This window comes from Meleagris gallopavo, chromosome 10 (assembly GCF_905368555.1).
Source record: "Meleagris gallopavo chromosome 10, MGAL_WU_HG_1.1, whole genome shotgun sequence".
NCBI classification, from domain to species: domain Eukaryota; kingdom Metazoa; phylum Chordata; class Aves; order Galliformes; family Phasianidae; genus Meleagris; species Meleagris gallopavo.
In genome coordinates, this window is record NC_139413.1 from 23,934,982 (window position 1) to 23,954,188 (window position 19,207).

General features: G+C 40.2%; 1 protein-coding gene across 2 annotated transcripts; it reads left to right on the forward strand.

Moving 5' to 3' along the window:
* Positions 1-1,012: 1,012 nt before the first annotated feature.
* Positions 1,013-14,534, forward strand: SHISAL2A (shisa like 2A). Of its 2 annotated transcripts, XM_085231376.1 has the most exons (4): positions 1,125-2,150; positions 8,690-8,829; positions 11,436-11,518; positions 14,050-14,534. In XM_085231376.1, exons 1-3 carry the CDS (start codon positions 1,969-1,971, stop codon positions 11,465-11,467), a joined length of 354 nt encoding a protein of 117 aa, XP_085087502.1. In that variant the 5' UTR covers positions 1,125-1,968; the 3' UTR covers positions 11,468-11,518; positions 14,050-14,534. The 2 variants fall into 2 exon arrangements, with proteins under 2 accessions (XP_010714417.3, XP_085087502.1); XM_010716115.4 differs by lacking the exon at positions 11,436-11,518 and having other exon boundaries at positions 1,013-2,150.
* The last annotated feature ends 4,673 nt before the right edge of the window (positions 14,535-19,207 follow it).

The window sequence follows — 19,207 nt, forward strand, 5'->3', positions numbered from 1 at the left end:
GTAATGTCAGTTTGAGTTGTAACTCCTAATCAGGACTAGTTACTCAATCACAATACAACTATTTTGTTTAATTACAAAAAAATTGCCACAAGATTATTTTTGGAAGCAATTTAAGCAGCTGTCTGCCTATTGATAATGGTTAAGGAATAACTTTCTACACAGATCTGAGAGTGAGGGCTGAAGTTGATCTAGACAGCAGTACCTCTTAAAGCAGTCCACAATTAATTTTCTGCTTTTTTAGAAGCTCAGGGAGTAGAAACAAATTCCACAAATGTTATGAATGAAGGACTGTAATAGCCATGATTCAATCACAACATGTAGTAACACTATCAATATAACTGAAGTAAAAATACTACCTTCTGATCTTTAGTAGATCATTCTACTGTATGCATTCTGAATAAATCAATCCTCAATTTTATCATAAAATAACTCATCTGATTCTCAATTCATCTGAATAATACAGGTAACTAGATTAGAACTATAATCTCATAGTAATCTGGCCATTTTCTTTCTTGAGATCACATACCAACAAAAAAAACAACAGCCAACTAATTGAAGAATATTTATACTTTTTGACAAATAGACCATCCTAATGTAGAGAGAGTACATGCAGTAGTGAAAAACACTTGTGTTAGGACTCTAAGTGGCCACTGATGAGTCCTGATTATTCTCACCGGATTAGCCTCCACCCTAACCCCATAGTCATTGGTCCATGTGCCCTATTTAAATTAATATCTAGGTTGCTTGACTTTTCTTAAGGTACATCAGCCGTTTACCCAGGTTCAGTCCTATCTCCTACTTAGTATACTACTGTATACTATGCTCTTAGATGAATCTTAGGCATGTACTGTAAGTAACTTGTGTTACAGTCTATTTCCTAAATGGGTCCTAGATTTAGTATCTTACCTTATCTAGGTCTCTTTGGCAACTGTTGTTGTTACCAGCCTCACCGTATTTAGGTGTTGTGGGAATGTACCCTGGCTGCTGAAGACCCCACTTGCCTGTGGATCATTTCAAGGTAAAACCTGAAATTAAAATGTGGAGCATTAGCTGAATTACTGTGGTTTTGCAAAATAAGTTTGGGCTCTGTCACTGTTGTAACAACATCCTTTCCTCTTTAAAAACTTTTGCTTGAAGTGACTTTGTGTCACTTGTGTAACAAAGTACTTAAAATCATAAATTCAGTTGAGTGGGAAGGGATGCTTCAAGGGTATCTAGTCTAGCTCCCCTGTAGTGAACAGGGACTCCTACAGCTCTATCAGGTCCAGCTTGACCTTGAATGTCTTCAGAGATGGGCATTCATCATCCCTGTGCTCTAGCCTTTTTTGCAGCTTGAAAAGACCAACCTCAGCAGTGCTGAGGACTGGGTCTTTGGAGGGGCTGCATATACCTCTGGCTCTCCAGAGGACTTTTTCTTATGCTGCTTTCTGTAGGTAAAGTACACCCTGAGGTACACCTGATGAACTCGCAGGTGTATCTCAAACTGAGATCTCCCCACCTTTCTCTCACAGATGGCTCTTTCCTCAACGGGGAATGCTGGCTGCCTGGGCACCACTTCTTAAAAAACAGATAACAAAAAAGTGGTATAAAACCACTGAAATGAAGACCTCTGTGAGGTTGGCCTCTGAGAAAAACAAAGTATAATGTTACCCTCATCAAACCAAGGGGCTCTGAGCTTACAGGCGTATGGAGCTCCCTGAACTCCCTCCTCGATTTGGGACCGAGTGCTGAGGGAGAACCGAGCCCTTCCGAGAGGCGCTGCCCTTCAGGCCGTCTCTGCCTCGGAGGAGCGGACGGCGCCGGGCTCTTCACTTCAGGACGCGTTTCCCGCCTTGCGGCGGTACCTGAGGAGCGTGAGGGGCTGCCGGCCGCCGCCTGCTCCGCCCGAGCTCCGCCCGCCGCCTCCCCACCTCCCTCCCTCCCGTGTGCCGCCGGAGCCGAGGCGGCGGGCAGCCCCGCCACAGCGCGATGAGCTCCGAGTGCAGCAGCTACCTCAACGCCGACAGGGTGCTGGTGAGCGGCTTCAGCTGCCCGCAGGTGGGAGGCGATGCCCGCGCCGTATACTGCTGCGGCTTCCAGGACGTCAAGTACTGCTGCGATGACCCCCACAGCTTCTTCCCCTACGAGCACAGCTACATGTGGTGGCTCAGGTAGGGAGGGCTGCTGTGGGGGTGGGAGAGCAGCGTTGGCCGGGACTTGTCTGTGGGTCTGTGTCTGAGGCACTTTGAGACTTCGTGCCCTCGAAGGCACTTGTAGAGCTGCAGCTGCTGCCGAGAGAGTTCTCCTTACACCATGGTGGGTTTTTGAGGGCAGATCCTTCTATTTGTTTTATACTGCTTCCTGGGAGTTTTCTTCTTCTTCCTAGTTTGCTTTTACCCAGGGAGGCGGTGAGGTCACTGTCCCTGGAGGTGTTCAAGAACCGTGTCAGTGGGATGGTAGGGTTGGTCCGTGCTGGAGCTGCTGCAATCATTTTAGTGACTTCATCTTCACAGTGCTGCTCTGGAGGTGCGCAGCCTTGAGCTGGGTGCTCAAGGTGCAGGGTAGGGCAATGTTTTACACAGTGGCAAAACAATACCTTCAGTCTTGCATTCAAAATCTTTCAGTTTGATGGCCAGCATCCTTTGTCTGCAGATATCTGTGGTTCTTGTTGCAGGTTGACACTGATTTTATTGAACTGTCACTCAAACTTTTCTCTCCAGTTCAGAACTGGCAGTTCTGAGTTGATGTAGGCTTGGCGTTGTTTATTTTTAGCTACATTGTGTATGTTGAAGCTCATCTGCATTGCTTTAGACCACTCGCTTGGTTTTCTCAGAGTAGTCTGGCACTCCTAGCCCTCATAGTGTTTAGTTGCTTGGAAAAGAGCTCAGAATCGCTCAGATCTGCCTGTTGACATACCCTGGACTCCATCAGATTTGTGAGGTGGTACTATCCCCTTACAGTGATGCTGACTGCTTTACGTGAGTTTGTGACTCAAAGCAACTTCTTGAGGGCAGAAAATGTAAGAAGGTGGCTGGGGATGGCAGCCTCACCAGCAAAGACCTGGCCCTTGATTCCAAGTGGAATGAGCAGGGCAGCTCTGGCTGTAGTGGGCTAGGGACAATAGCCAGGGTCAAACACAACCCTGCAACTGCTGGACAAGACCACAGCTGTGGTGTATGCCTGAGGGCAAGCTGGAAAGTCAAGTAAGCAGTTCAAGGGCAGGTCTGGAGATAGTGACCAGACAGACGCAGCCCACTGACCCTGTCCATGATCAAATTAGGAGGTAAATTTGTGAGTGTCTGGATGAATGGTGACCAGGTGCAGGGTAAGAGCCTCACTTTAAAGTAGCTCGTTAGGGAAGAAGGAGCAGCCCTCAGAGCTCCCCCAAAGGGATCCAGCTTGGCCCTGAGCTTGAGCACCTAAGGCCTTGATGCTGTGTTTGTCTCTTGGCTTAATGGTCTTAACTAGTGTTTTCGTGTTTTCGTGAGTGTTTTAGACCTTTGTACTGCCCATGTGGAAGTCAGGTGCATTAGTCTGTAGTTCCTGGGTTCCCCTCTTGAGTCCTGTGTTAGGCTGGAGTTGCATTCCCAGTCAACCAGTCCTCTGGCAGTGGCCTCCTGTTGCATGCCTTGGCCAGCAGTCCTGCAAATTCATGTAAGAATTCCTTCAGTGCTTTGCTACCCAGTGCTTTGTTTTGTCTGACACTGAATGTGAGTCTCCCAAGTATCCTCATCTGTGAAGAATGATACAGAATTGTTCAGCTTCCCTGCTGTGATTGACATATCTAAATGTGCTTTTTACACTTTTCTCATCAAATAGCCATGTTGTTTTAACTTCAGATGGTATAATTTTTGAATAGTCTGAACATTTTGGCCACAGGAACCCTTTTTAAGAGTAGAGAACAACAGAAAAATGAAACTTAAAAATTAAAAATTATTCTCCTGTGTTAGGATTGGATAGTGCATTGAAGGCAGATAAAGCATGATTTTCAGAAAGTACCTCAAAGAACAAAATCCTACAAAAGGCTTTAATGAAGCACCATCTCATAGAGATCTTTTAGCTTCTGAGAAGTGACTGCTAAGCCTTTATCTGGGTCAGAACTTTGGATGATGATTTTGATACTTCAGTATTCATTCCTTTTTTTTCTATAAGGTGGTCCTAAGTTACTGTAGCTAAATCCTGCCATAACTGTCTTGTGTGAATTGAAGTGAATAAATGCAATTTACCTCTCTAAGCAAACTCACTGAATGGTTAGTGCTGAAAGTGATGTCATAAGTGCTTTCCCAGTAACAAATCAAATGACAGTTTTTATTTAGATGCTACACTGGAAGCTGCACAGTCTATTAGGACCTTTAAAACTAAATATTTGCACATAGTGACTCCATTAGGTGCTTAAAGAAAACATAAGTAACATTTTTTTCAGTGTTTTGGTGATCACTACCTTGCTTGTCTTCACTTCAGACTGTTGCCTACATTGGAATGTAACAACTACATAACTAATTAACTCTTCAAAATAGTTCTAAAGAAATATTCAGATGATTTTTACAGCTTATGAGGGCACAGACTTAGAACTTCAGGAATAAGCCAAAGCCAGCTAAGACAAGCCTTTAGGCTGAAACTACTGAGAATGGGAAGGAAGCTGCAAGATCCTCTGGAGTAACTGTTGTAAGCTTTTCTTTACTCCAGAGCTTGCAATTTCTCATTCTGCATCTCTTTCCCTGCTTGACTTTGCCCACTAATTTGTAAGCAACAGCTGAAGGCATCACCAAGTAGTCGGTGCTATCTCAGGATTACTTCTATTTGACATGAGTTTCTGTTTCTGACAGCTATTGTGTACTTGTGTTTTTCCTGCTGTGGAAGACACGTTGCCAGACCACTTGGCAGCTAGCTCTGATGGAAGCAGCTCCCGAAGAAACCTTCAGCCTGGGCAAACTGAAGCAATTGTCTCTTACCCGCCTTTAGGGTTTTTTGTTGTTTTCTCCAAATCAATACTGTCTGGACAATGTTTAGAACTATGTACTGCACTTTGTGAAAATGAGTCCTCTTTTCCCTGGCTGCTCCTGCAAAACTAGTCCTTGAAAATTGTTTCCTAACACTTGTACTAGGAGCTGCTGCACAATCAGAAATTGATCTTCAAGCAACACTGACATTTCATACTTTTAAACATTTTTATCTACAATATTAGTAATTTCTTGGCTACTCTTTCATTTGCTGGCACTTAAGATCAAATAACTTTTTTGGTTAGTGACCTATGTTCCCTTTTCACCTTTCTGGATAGGCTGATCTTGATGAAGAAAAGCGAAGGATGCTTTTTGAATCAAGCCAAACATGCATGGAGTAGGAAAGGGAACATCAACAAAAAGATGGGTCTGTAGAATTCACCAGAAGGTTATAGAGCTTCTGAAACCACCAAGAAAAAAAAAAAAACACACCCAACAGATGCTATAGAACACCAGTGAGCAAAGCACTGAACAGCTTAGCCTTCCTCTGTGTTTTACCTGCAGTCATTGCAACATCTGCTTTACTGCTGAAACTGGGTGGAAAGGGAGAAGAGCTGAGCAGGTGAGACTTGTACTGAGCTGTGATGCTTCAATCAGTACCTTTTGTTTTAAAGCCTTAGAATTATTGTGTTACTGCTCAATTAAGTCGTTTTTGCAAATGGTATGGCTTCTTTCATGATCAAACAGCATTACAATATCCATTCCAAGTCCTTATATCTTGTAAGTTTCATATAGTATTATTTATTTTACTAAAACTCAGGCAGGCCAAATGGAGCTGCTGTTCAAGATGCTTAATTAACACTTGGAGAACCACAGTGCCCTCTTGATCTCGGCAGGCTTTGCTTGGCTGAGTAGATACTTGGGAGCTTGTTTTGACTTTCCAAAAAAGCAAGTCTTTTGTTTCTGTTTGCTGGTCTGCTGTTAATGTGTTGGCTTTGCAAGTATAACATACAGTGAGCGCATCACTGCAGCAATGGTATTATCATAGAATCATAGAATGGCCTGGGTTGAAAAGGACCACAATGATCATCGAGTTTCAACCCCCCTGCTATGTGCAGGGTCGCCAACCACCAGACCAGGCTGCCCAGAACCACATCCAGCCTGGCCTTAGATGACTCCAGGGATGGGGCATCCACAACCTCCTTGGGCAACCTGTTCCAGTGCATCACCACCCTCTGTGTGGAAAAACTTCCTCCTAGTATCTAACCTAAACCTCCCCTGTCTCAGTTTAAAACCACTCCCCCTTGTCCTATCACAATTTGCACAACAAAAGGCCCTGGAATGGAAGATACGGGAGCTCAGCGAGTGGGAGCAAGGTTTGCAGACCCTGAGCTTATGGCTCGTTCACCACCGCGAGAGGAGGAGGATCAAACCTTCAGGCTTGGTGATCAGCCTGTGAGAACAGGAGCTGCGAACATTTGTTTCGCTCAGATCCAGATGACTCATGAGCTTCCTTTTAATCTTTCAGTGGACGTACTGCATCTGCTTAGCCAATATTTAAATTGTTCCTGGCTGCTGTTGGTGTGGATGGATTAGTTTTTAGTACTAAAAATAGCAATAGGTGTCTGAGCCCCCACTGAAAGAAGTGTTGATGACCTACAGCAGCAATCTGGACAGCAGCAGAGGAGCCTGCAGGCAGAGCAGCTTCAGCTCATATAGCCTCTGGTTGTGCAGATGTGTGGCTGTGCTGCATGTGTGCACCTGGCACTGTGTAACAGCAGTCAGAGCAGTCAGTGAGATTTGTGGCATGCCTGCATTGTTGTTGTATGTAGTCTTAGGTGAGTCTTCTTCTGTCAAACTTATCATTGCTCACATTCTAAGTTGTGTACATGCCATCAGGATTCCTCCCAGGACTTTGCAGCTGTTCTTATGCTAGATTATTGTTTTGAGGGAGGGTGGATAGGTTATTAGTGCTACTGAGGCCATAGCTTTAAACAAGAGCAGCTTCTTAGTTTCTAACTAAATGTCTGTACTACCAGACTTTATTTTCTGGGAAAGGTAATAATTAAAATGATGTTTTTTTTATATTTTAAGAACTATCTTAGTAAAATAAAGTACTGCTGTCTTAAGATGCTTCAGTGCTCAGAGCTGTGGAAGGCATTATAAATTCCTGAGTTAATTCAGTCTTTGAAAAAGCAACCCCTACTCTTCAACTTTAACCCAGTATTAACCTTTAAGAAATGAATAATGCATTCTAAGAGGGCTGTTAGCTTCTGTACACTGAGAACAATCTGGTATTTAAAAAGTTTGTTTAAAAGCAGTATATACAAACTGTGTCTTAATTTGGGTTGGTTTTGGAAGTTTTGGAAAATCTAGAATTTTGTGGTGACAGCTTCTATGTTTTGGGTAAGATCCTCTCATGTTGTTGCTGCATGTCAAACATTTTCACTGGTGTGTAACCTGTTATGCAACCTACAAGACTTGTAGTAAATATGTGAGAGTTCTCCAGGAACTACTTTTTTTTTTCCCTATGCTTTGTGTGCTATAAAAAGGAACTTGCAAAGTTCTGAACTGATAACGCTAGTGTGTTGTGCTGTGTGATGCACAGCTGTGCTGCTGTTATTTGAAAGGAATCTTAGACAAGGGCTCAGAAAAGCAAATTGTATGCTCTATTACAATTGACTATTTTGGCATGGAAGTTTTTTTTTTAATCAGGGAAAGACTTGAACAGAAGGATTAGAAATAAGGAAGCTGCTAAAAAAAACAGGTACACATACTTTCTTGACTATGGAAGTAGTATAAAGCAGCTTTTATCCTGCAGATGTAGTATTCTGATAAAATCTGTTGATAAAGGCTACAAGGGGGAGCAACAATGATCTCAGTACTTCTCCCTGTTCCACAGAGCTGCTGGCAGAACTGAATGTGGCTTTCATTTGTTACCCTGTTTTTTTATAAACATGTCAGCCTTGGAGAAGTCTGTTACAAAGGTGTGCTTTACTTGAAGCTCTTTAGTTAGCCTTTCTTTGCAATGGAAGTGGCAGTTCAGACTGAAAATACTACTTTAATAGTCATGGTTGAGAAAGAAGAACTTACGCTGGTTGCTCGGAGCTCTGGAATCCCTGTGTGTGTGTGTGATCTTAAGATTTTGACCAGTGTAGAAGCTCCTGTTCAGGAATTGCAAAAACTGTGAGAAGTTAACGTAAAAAAGGAAGAAAAAAAAATTGGCATTAATTTTCTTGTTGAAATGCCTTGATTTCTTTTACTTTATATCTGTGAAGACTATTGCTAATTCTTTCAGTTTCTTTCTGCACAGATGAGAATGCTGCACAAAGGCTGTGCATGCTTTAAGCTATACTTTTAATTAGGAAACACAGCACACGCATTCTTGAATTTTTCAGTGGCTTATCTGGAGTTTGGACTGCATTGGAGGAGTTCAATTTCACTGATACAAGTTGCTGTATGAAGTTGCTGCTGATTTTTGTAAACATTTAAATCACAGTAAGGAGTACTACACATAAACTACGTGAAATGTCAAAGGACCTGGTGCTGAACCACTGTGTAATGACTTTGGCCCTTCTGGGGACGATGAAATAATGCTTCCATATACATATACGTATCTATACATACACTAAGTACTGAGCTTTAAACTTAGTGTAAAAACAGGCATTCCTATAACTCAGTACATGTAGCCTCCAGGCATAATTGTGATGTCTATTTTAATGGGTATTTCAGCATGTTTGTACTCTTAATTTGTTTGTTTTCTCCCTTAGCATCGGAGCGCTTGTGGGCCTGTCAATAGCAGCGGTGGTCCTGTTTGCTTTTATCATCACTGTGTGTGTTCTCTGTTATTTGTTCATCAGCACAAAGCCACGCAGCAAATTGGATACTGGTTTAAGCCTACAGATGGCAGGTAAGGCCAGTTGTTATTGACATACATTATCTCCTCCACAATAAAAGCTCTATTTTGGCATCACGTGTGGAAGAATCCAGCTACACATTTCCTCTCTCTGACATCTCTTCAAATGATGTTGGATTATCTTGCTTTTTAGTTACTGAATGAAATCTGCAGTGAACTCAAATGAAAATATTTAGCACAAGCTTCCTCTTTATTAGTAAGAAGGGTGTAAAACTTGACAATACCTATTAAGGATGCAACAAATAAATCCCATTATCAGCAAAAGGCTGAATGACTTACTTTTAATTTCTTGTTTAAATGCATACATATATAATAATGCTTTCACTCTAGTGATAAGAAACTCAAAAGAAATTTTAAATGCATTTTCTTGACAAGGAGGGATCATTCTTTTTTGTTCCATAACTTTGCTCTGAAACAGTGTGAGAGAAGGCACCTGCAGAAACAGTGCATGTAACCTACTGGCATAGGAGAACCAGTGACTGCTTCTGAATGCTTTAGCCAGTATTTGTGGCTTAGACTTGAAAGGTGACTGAAAGGTTTGTTTTTTTCCACTCTTTCCAAAGAGGACCTTTTTGACGGTCAGTTGAATTAACACTTTTTTTTGTAGAAGAATTAATACATATGCAGATTAGCCAGTACAATACAGATCTACCACCAACAAACATCACTTCAAATTCAAAATTTTTGCTAGCTTTTAATGTGCTTCCATACCTGAATGGCAATAGATGATCAGTGAGTTATTGTAATAAGCTATTATACGATAGTAAGCACACAGATGAGTATCTAACTTAGCCCACTTTATAATAAAATTCCTTTACCTTGTTTTGTTTTTCCAGAGAATGCAGGTTTTGGTCTAAGAGCACTTCATAGGGCTCTCAGGAAATGTAGAGTCTTTTGAAGCTGCATAAGCTGAGCAAATGTCCAAAGTGAGAGTCACACATTCAGCAAACTGCTACTAATCTGAGAATTAAAAACTTGACACTTATTCTGGAGAAAGGCAGAGGAAATAGGCTTCTCTATGTAGCAGGACCTAAATAAACTCTTAGGTGGGATGAAAAAATTGTCTGGTGAACTCTTATAAGATGACTGTATTCTAATTATAAACTGACTTTATACTTTTGAATGCCTTACTATTCAACATTTTCTTGCAAGTTTTCCTTTTACAGCATCAATTTTTAAGCCATTGTCAGGACAACAGTGCTGTTTTTCTCCTGGTCTGTTTTTGTGACAGACATATTTCACATATCTTAGGCTGGGAAAGAGACAGGTGCTATTACGTTGCTGCTGCCAAATGCTGCCATCTTTCCTTTACAGACTTGACCTCTGTTGTAAAGCCACATCCTGCTGTGGCATTACAGATCCTTCCTTTTTTCCCCGGTGATGATCCAGTGTTCACATTCTGTCTTAGTTTCAGCTGCTAGGACTTAGGATGTTGAGATCTCTGCTCTTGCCTATGTGCCTCTGGTGTTGTTTTGAGCTTTATTCAGCTTGCAGTGCTTGTCCTGTTTTCACCTATTATTCTTTTGTGACTGTTATAAATGCTGATTATTTCACATCCAAGTTCTGATAGTTTTAGCTGTTGATGAGGTAGGCTGCCAAAAGTTGAAAGCCTACTGCTTTCAAGTTTTTCAGAGAGGTCTGAAAAACTTGAAGGATTTCACTGACAAGCCTGAACGCTTATCTTCATCACTTGGGTTCCTTTTGCCTGGAAGTCATGCAAAATCTGAGTCCCTTACAGAATGGCTGGTAGCTGCTTTCAGGTGTAAGGAAGAATAAAAGCTCTTCTGTTCTTTCAGTTCTTTGATTTTTAGCATAATCGTCTGTAGGCAATATAAACAAATCTTAGAAGCTTCAGAATGAGCCTTGGAATGAGAGTTTTACTTGTGAACTCATGTCAGTCCTGCTTTTTCTGAACTAGAGTGATCTTGCCTTTAGATGGTTTTGCTCTCCTTTTAACCATAAGCATTTCTTTGTGTAAATGGTCTTCATCCCCATATTGCAAGTGTCTTAAGGCTGAAACATTCAGGGAAGATAAGGAGAACTGAGTAAAGATTTAACAGTTTTGGGAGAGGAGTGGGACCAGTAAGGTAAACAGGCAAGAAAGTAGGAATCTTTCTGAAAAGCAAGAGTGGTATTTCTTTCCTGTGGAGAAGTATTGTGAGCTTTGTACCACACCATGCTTTGTCATGACTAGATGGAAGGTACTGTGAAAGTAAGAAAGTAACAGTGAAAAGTGACTGATCGTTTTTGGAAAGGAGTGAGGGTCTGAGAGTTTTGATCTACTTTCATGAATTGGAAGTTTTTCTTACAATTTCTTTTAGGAGTTTGACTGCTTGATATGAGTCTTACTTACATCTCAGCACAGCTACCTTAAGGAACTCATCTTCATGCTTATTTTTCTAACACAAGTATGCTAGTAACTGCAGCCTCTCAGAGGCTCAGGAATGGAAAGTGGAATATTGTGATTCATCTCATCCTCTAACGGTTTGAAGGAAGATTCCAGGAATCATTTTTTTCTAGTGCAGTAATAAATGTATTACTATGTAACTAAAAGAAGAATAATACCTTTTATTTTACTAAAAATGCTTTTGTTTTTTCAGATAGTGAAACTAGAGGGGGCTCTATATGTTAAAAAAAAAAATAGAGATACTGGATGAATTCTACTAATGCTGTAAGGAAAAAGGTACAGTAAGAACACTTCTTTTTACTTTATTGCATTTATATATACTCTCTGCTCTGTTCTGTATTGGTTGGTGCAGTATAGTGTTTGTCAAATGCTGTGATTCCTCACATGAGTTTTTAGCTTTCTGAAAAGTGCTAACAGAAGATTAGGAGACCTTGAGTTGCATCCTCACAGACCTTATAACTGTCTCTACTCTATATATGTGCATACTCCTTTGCAGAGATGAGCCAGACAAGATTACATTGCTTTGATGCTCTTCTTGTACAGGAAAATATCTACAAAGAGACTGGAAGAGTATTTCCAAAGAAATCTCTTGATTTACTTAAGCACAAATACCAGTTTATGATTTCATGCTAAAGAGGACTACATTCCCCTGATGCTATCTGTCATTTTCATTATGCTGTCTGAGCTGCCCCAGACCTTACTAAGAAAACAACCTTTTTAAGTTACAATTCAAAAAAAATTCTTCAGGCATTAACTGGTAGAAGGACTCCTGTGTGGCCAAAGGGAAGAGCAGTGAAATACTCGGTTGGTAGTTTAGTCATGTTCTGCTTCCTGGTGATGTTCCTTATGATTGCTGAGTCCAGTCTGATATAGAAATTAATATGGCTACCACGCAAAAAAAATGAAGCCTCATATACTGACTTGATTTCTATGCTAAAATCATGTTTAAAGGTCAAACTGCCTATGGCACAGATGATACAAAATAGTATTTAAAATATACTGTAATACAGAGAAATTGTACTACAGACTTGAGGGGAATTCATGAATAATGCAGATAACTTCAGATGGCATGAAATGTCCATTTCCCTTTCTGCAAGGAAGTTAAAATCTCACAGCTAAGCATGCACGGATTGTAAGAATACATGCCATAGATCAGCATTATCTTTCACAGAAAACTAAGCAAGCCTGTTTTCTCAACAATTGCTCTTAGATCAGTAGGAAAGTATGTGTCTGTTCCCTGTTCTATTTTTCTTATACCCTTCAAAAAAAAAAAAGCTACCCTGTGCATTGTAAGTGCAATTGCGTCCTTCTTAGCACTCTTAATCAGAAGAACAAGTTGCTTGTCCTCCTGCAAATACTTAAATTTCAAAATTAGTTTTATTACTCTTCTAATCCTTCCACGTTTCCTTTGCAAAATCAGGAAAAAGAAAAAAGCCATGGGAAGATTAAAAATGTTCCTGCAGCCATCTGTAGAGAGAAAATGCAAAAATATCTGACAAGGGTGCTGAGTACTGAGATGAGATCACAGTTCAAGTCTATGAACGTGGCATTGTTTTCTGTAATGAGTCTCTCATTCCACTGCTCCTCAGTTTGCCTGCTTTCTACCATGTTATGGAGACCAGTGTTTACAGAGTGCCATGAAATGAAGCCTGCTACATGCTGTTCCTTATAAGAGGGGAGAGATCGGACAAAATTAAAAGGCCAGCTGCAAAGGGGTTCGTTGTATGGTTGTGTGTATATAATATGAAGACTGAAAACCTTGGAAGCTTTTATTGTGGATGAATTGTATAAATCTATTTTGTTGGCAGAATGAGACTGTCTTCATGAAGATTCAAAATGCTTGAGATATCTTTCCTGGGCTAAGACAAGAAAACCACATTCTCAGCCTTTTTGCTTCCAGAACTAGGATAGAGGAGCTGGGAGCTTTCAGTGAAAGTGAGAAGAGGGCAAGATCTTTTTTGAATTTTAGTGAACAACTAGGTTAAGAATTGGTGGAAAATTCTAATTGCTTTTTTTCTTGATCCTGTTTTCATGTTGTCTGTTTGCTGAAGATTTCATGTCTTCACTATTCAGTGATCATCCATCAGTAGCTGCAAACCTTCAACTGTTGTGAGAAAGCAGCACATGGCAGCTAAATGTGACATGCGTACTTCTGCCAAATTGCACATTGGTGTTTATGACAGGACACCTACACTATTCTACTTACGTAGCTTACCGTAAGGGAGAGAGGCCAGGGAGCTGAAGGCATTCCTTTAAACCTGTTATGATAAATACACAGATTTCACAAAGACAAATGGTAATAAGCCAGACTAATCTCTTTGTCAAGATGATTTTGCCTGTCAGGGAAGTGGGAACAAGTGGCTGCGACTACACATCTTTGTGAAAATTAGGCAAAAGTTCTTAATGCTCATTCTTAAATGCACTGCACAGAAATGTTAGATGAACTACTCAGTTAAGTTTTTTATTTTTCTTGTCTTATTCCAGTAGCATTGTGCATGAAGTCTCTATCACATGCAGGAATAAATCCTCTGCTACAAAACAGAGGAACAAAAGTAGATTTGTCTATCCACTCCCAGAGGAGGCATTTAGTGTTCATAGCTGTGGTAATTCCTTTGAGGAGTATAATTCTTCTCATGATAAATATTAGGACTAAAGTTAGATGCTTGGAAGAAGTAATCTCAGTGAAATGCAGTGAGCTGTTTAGTTTGTTCTGAATTTGTCTGTAGGAATTCCTTAACTCTGGTTTTCAGCTGAAGAAAATCTTCCCCTGTTCAGACTAATTCTTACCTGTGCTTGTTGTTTTGCAGGTACGGAACTGCATCATTCACATGGCGGCTACCAAAACAAGCTGTTGACAGAACCAAGTGGCTTCAGGAGATATTTCCTCAGCCACAAGGATAGACCGTGACCCACAAGAACCTCACCAACTTTTCCAGAGTTTTTTCCTGGCTGCCGTAATTGCAGCTGATTTCAAGACGTCAGCCTGAGCTGTGCCAGGATATGCATTTCTGTATGGTTACTGTACTGGGAAGCATACTTTAATTTGCATCAGCTACTGCTGCTAATTACTTTTTTGCAAATTGTTGTCTTATGCTGTGCAATTTTGGTGATATAACAGTTGTCAGGCAGAGTGTAATTTGGTACACCCTGTTGACCAAGCTTTGTTTGAAATTTTCCTTGTGTGCCATCTTAATGCGATGTCTTTGCATTATTAGTATGATCTTTAATCAAGTGTGATGATTTGTTTCACAAACATGAATGCAGTTCCTCAATAAAATCTGGCATTCACTTATGTTGTTTTTCTTAATTCATCACTTTCCCCAACTTAGTTTCCTCAAAGTTATCATAGATCTTAAAATTATTGTGATGAGGAAATTCCTTAACAAAATGAAGTTCATAAAACAAACTCTGTCAAAGATCAGAAGGGGAAAAAAAATTGATTTTTGCCAGTTCTGCTGTCTAGTTTTCTTCGAGGATTTCAACCTTGAGATTCACATAAATATATTCTTAATTTAAAATTAGAAGTCAAATCCTTTTAAAACAAAATAAGTGATAGAAATTGTTTAAATTTCATACAAGCTTGAGCTATAGGTCTTGTGATTTTTAAGTTATTAATGTTGCAGATGTGATGAAAGTCCTTAGTGACCACAAGAGTGTTGTCTACAGATAACTAGTTCATATGACTATACTTGTCTATATAGTGTATGTGTACAAAATCTCTGCAGAGAAAGAACCTATCCATGCATCTCCTAGGCCATAAGTCTCTATCCAATATACTAAAATTTACATTTTAGTTACCTTATAGTTTTGCCACTTCTTTGTAGCTTTCTCCTGTATTCCTATGCTTTTTTCCAATATGTATCTTTTACAAAAAACTGTTGAAGAGCCTTGCTTTGTATACAGAAGAGTACATTTTGATGGCAAGAGCAACACAAAGTTGAAATTTATTGGTGGAAACAATGTAAGCACAAATAGCTGCATAAAAATACCATTTTTTACAGCTGATGTTTCAAGATTCTCTAGCTGAAGAGACACAACTTGTAGAAAACAGCAGCTTCATTTTTCCCCTTGCTAAAAAAGAAGCTGGTGCCAACGGAAGGGTCACGGGACTATTTTTGACATTATCATGTTCTATCAACTCTGAGCTGTTACTGAGCCAGTCCAAGCAGCATCATCTTGAGGATTTTATGGGAGAAAATGGGCCAAAGGAGGCTCAGGCATTTGTTGGCTGTGGATGGACCTCTGCACAGAGGTATGGAGGTATTAATGAGCCAGGAATATGCTGTACTTCAAAAAGAGTGACCTCAAAGGACTTGGTGAAAGTGAAGTTCCTGCATTACTCCCCAGCAATGAGAGTGTCTCGTTTGTTTCTTCTTTCAATTCCTCTTTTTCAACCCACTCAGTCTGAGCAGGCCCTAGTCTGGCTAAATCTGGTACAAATGGTTTTGATGGTGGGAATTGGCCTCCTCAACTCTGATTAAGGTAAAATCTCTATTAGTTCCAAAAGGGTGTTCAGAAGTCAGCTTGCCCCCAGGAATAAAGGGGAAGGGGCAGGGAGAGCAGGAAGGTTATTTATGTTGTCAGTTCTCTTGTTTTATACAATAATCTGGATTCCAGAGATGACACCTTAAAATGACTTGGCCCTTTGCCGTTATGTGTCTCTGCACTCTCCCTCTGCTTTCATGCAGTGTGTAGTAGATACCCTTCACATATACGGGTGAAGACTGAAGAGTACCAAAATGGCTTTGCAAGTAGTTTTCAAATCACTGTGGAAATCAGGCCATAGGTCAGAACCATCCTGCCCGAAGTTGTTGCTCAGCCCAAGAAGGAAAGTGCCATGTTCTTCTTGTTCCTGATGTTCCTTGATTCTGCAAACAAATGTAAGTACCTTTCCCTTAATGAATGCATTGCAAAATGGAATCATTATTTTTCCCTAAATGCATCAACCACAGAAATTTCAGTAAATTGAATCTGCTCTTTCTACAACACTGAATCAAAATGTCAAACCACCACAACTCAATTATATGAGAGGAAATAAAGCAACAGGCTGAATACCAGTAAGTTATTTACAAAATACTTCAAACTGCTACTGCCATAACTACCTGTGGGAAATGAGAATAGACAAGAGCATAGATTTGGATGTGGGTAAACTGACTCAGAGCAAGTTGTCTGCAAAGTTATAGAATTCAAATTTTCACTCCTCCTGAGCTTTACAGATCAGTCGCTCCCTTTGGTCTGTTACTGTTCTTACTAGAAAATATTTTAGTTGAGAAGCGAGGGGAGGGGAAAGAAAATCAGAACTCAGGTACTTGGTTTTAAAACGGGTAGAGGAACTTGTTATTTTTAAAATGTCATTTTGTTCTGTACATTACTATCCTTAAAAAAAAAAATAAAAATCAATCATCCCAAAATCCACAGTGGAGACAGTATTGCAGGTAAAGCGTTGTTCTTTGTGTTTTTTGAGAAGATAAAAATGCCTTATTTTACTGATGCTGAGAGATAAGGTGCAGTAACTTTAGTGTTGCAAGAGGTCAGATCTTTGTTTCATACTGAATGAAAAGCCAAGTATTTCCAGTAAGATAAATTTATTTATGAGGGATGCAACGAACTCAATCTCTATACAGCTACTGTGAGTGACATGCAAGTGTTTTCCCTCAAGTTCTGATGGGTTTTGGAGTTTGAAGTCTTGGATCTGGCTCTTCACTTTGTTGCTGCTGGATGGCAGTTGTGAAGATCCCTCCAGTACATCACAGCTGTAGAGCTTGCTCCACTTGAGGGAAATAATGTTCCTTGCAGGTTATCTACTGATACTGTTTCATATTTATCAGCTTTGCAACAGTAAATGATATGAGGAGCTGAAGGGTTCTTGGTAGTAGTAGCACTTCAGTATAGTAATTTTCTAATTTACTCAGAAGATGACAGTATCTTAAAAACAAAGCAAGAAAAGTGGTTGCACTGAGCAGTCGCTTTGTAGTGTCAGTCATGGGATGTGTGGCGTAATGCTTTTACTCACCAAGTAATTGCTAAATATGAGCCAGCTAAAACAACAAATGTCATAGAATATTACATTTCGTGTATCTGCATACGTATCTTTTCTGGAATAGCATGAGGAAGCATAAAATGTTCCAGGACTGAGAATAATGAAAGTGCAGAACTCTGTTTCAGTGATACAGTGGGACTAAATTAAATTCTGAAGTTGTGCTTGAGGTATTCAAACACTCGTGGAAAGAATTTCCTGGCAAATTGTTAAGCTGCATTTGAATGATGTTCTATATCTACCATTAATCCTACACAGGAACATACAGGAAAAGGGAAATAAAGGAGCAAAAAGTATATGTATTAGAAAAGAGCAGTGTTCAAAAGGACTGCTTCTAAAGCAGATACGAGGTAAGAGAAAGCCTGTTGAAAGCATTACACATTGGTTTGTCTGGTTGTTCGCACCAGTGATAAAATCTGTAGAACTGTGTTGATGTCCTGTCAGGAAACTGGGTAATAGGCACCTAGGTTCAGCTTTATCACTATGGTTCAGGCTGCTGGGATAAAGCTGTGAGGTGCAATGCCAGTGGTACACCAACTGTTTGTCTGAAATATTTGAAAAGCACATATAGAAAGAGGAAAAGAAAGACCAGATGGGAGACAAAACGGTTCTGGACTCAGAGATCATAGGGCAGTACAGATCACTTTCTTATCTTGTGCAACTGCCAAAGCTCATGCTATTGTTGTCAGTGAAGCTTGCATTAGAGTCACTCTTGACTTTTGTATAACAATAGATCATAACAGCATGACAAGTGTTTGCACCCAAACATTCACCCACCTCTGTACTTTTTCTGGTTTCTAACTTGGCAACAGAAATGTGAGAGAATTTAGGTGAAGTTATTTCCAATCATGCATTTTTCATTTTTTTTTCTTGCTTGTTTCTGCTTCAAGAGAGGACAGCAGTTGTGCAAATTTCCAGTCCCACAACAGAAGGTGATTCAGGAAAAGTGCTTAGTATTTTGTCTTCTGGTTCATCTCCCCTAACATACTTCTCTACTTTGTCCTTCCCTTTCAGGAACACCATGTTCAGTTCAGTATTCAAAACTGTGGGCTTTGAGTGGAAAACATTATACTAGTCCTAGGTAAGTTTCAGAAACTCAATCTGAATTTATTTAAGGTAAATCTTGAAACCAATTTGAGATCTGAGCGTTTTAACAAATATGTGGGTAACACATTGTATGGGAACCACTGAGTCACAGCCTGAACCACTGATTGAGCACCTGGGGAAAGCTTCCTGGCTCAGCCTTGGAAGCACAGGTGAAGGCAATTCAGCTGTGTGACCAGAAGCGGTGGAGCCTGGCTGCACCTCTCTTAGACTCCATTTAAGGGCTGACTGCCACTGGGGAAGGATCTCTGGTTGGAGATCCCTCCCCTGTGGAGTTTTTTCTGTGAGCCTTGATATTCAGAAATAGGTGAGTAGCCTATCCTTTGTAGCACCGTTCCATTTGTGCTAGTCCCTTTGTTACTACAGTTCTGTGTCGCCATTCCAGCATGTTGACCTTTCTGATTGTAACACACACAGACTTTCCAGTCTAATGACTAGGACAAATTGGATCCCACAGTATCAAACATATATAGTAGCCTTTTCCCGAATGAGTTTTTAGGAGCCACGAGTGCTACATGTACTTAAGGAAACTAGAGGGAAACACTCAGGAGCACATATTTCTCTGCCAGTTAAGGAGCAGATCTAAAGTATTGTTGAGCATAAATTAAACTTGAGATTGGATCAGTGCTTGTCTGTTATTTTGTGCTAGCTAGGAGCACAATTTATGCTATCTAAAATATATATTTATCTCCTTTTGTAACAATGTTTTTGCTTTAAACATTGTTTCCTTATTTTAGCATATGGAAATATAGTTGTTTCATGGTGCAATTTATGTTATTAGAAGCAGTTTAAATGTAATCACATTGCTCTGTAGAACATACTTA

Excerpts from the sequence above, each read along its gene's own strand:
- SHISAL2A (XM_010716115.4), top strand. The coding sequence starts at position 1,969 with ATGAGCTCCGAGTGCAGCAGCTACCTCAACGCCGACAGGGTGCTGGTG. Across the intron at positions 2,151-8,689 it reads AGCTACATGTGGTGGCTCAG|CATCGGAGCGCTTGTGGGCC; the intron begins GTAGGGAGGGCT and ends TTTCTCCCTTAG. Across the intron at positions 8,830-14,049 it reads TTTAAGCCTACAGATGGCAG|GTACGGAACTGCATCATTCA; the intron begins GTAAGGCCAGTT and ends GTTGTTTTGCAG.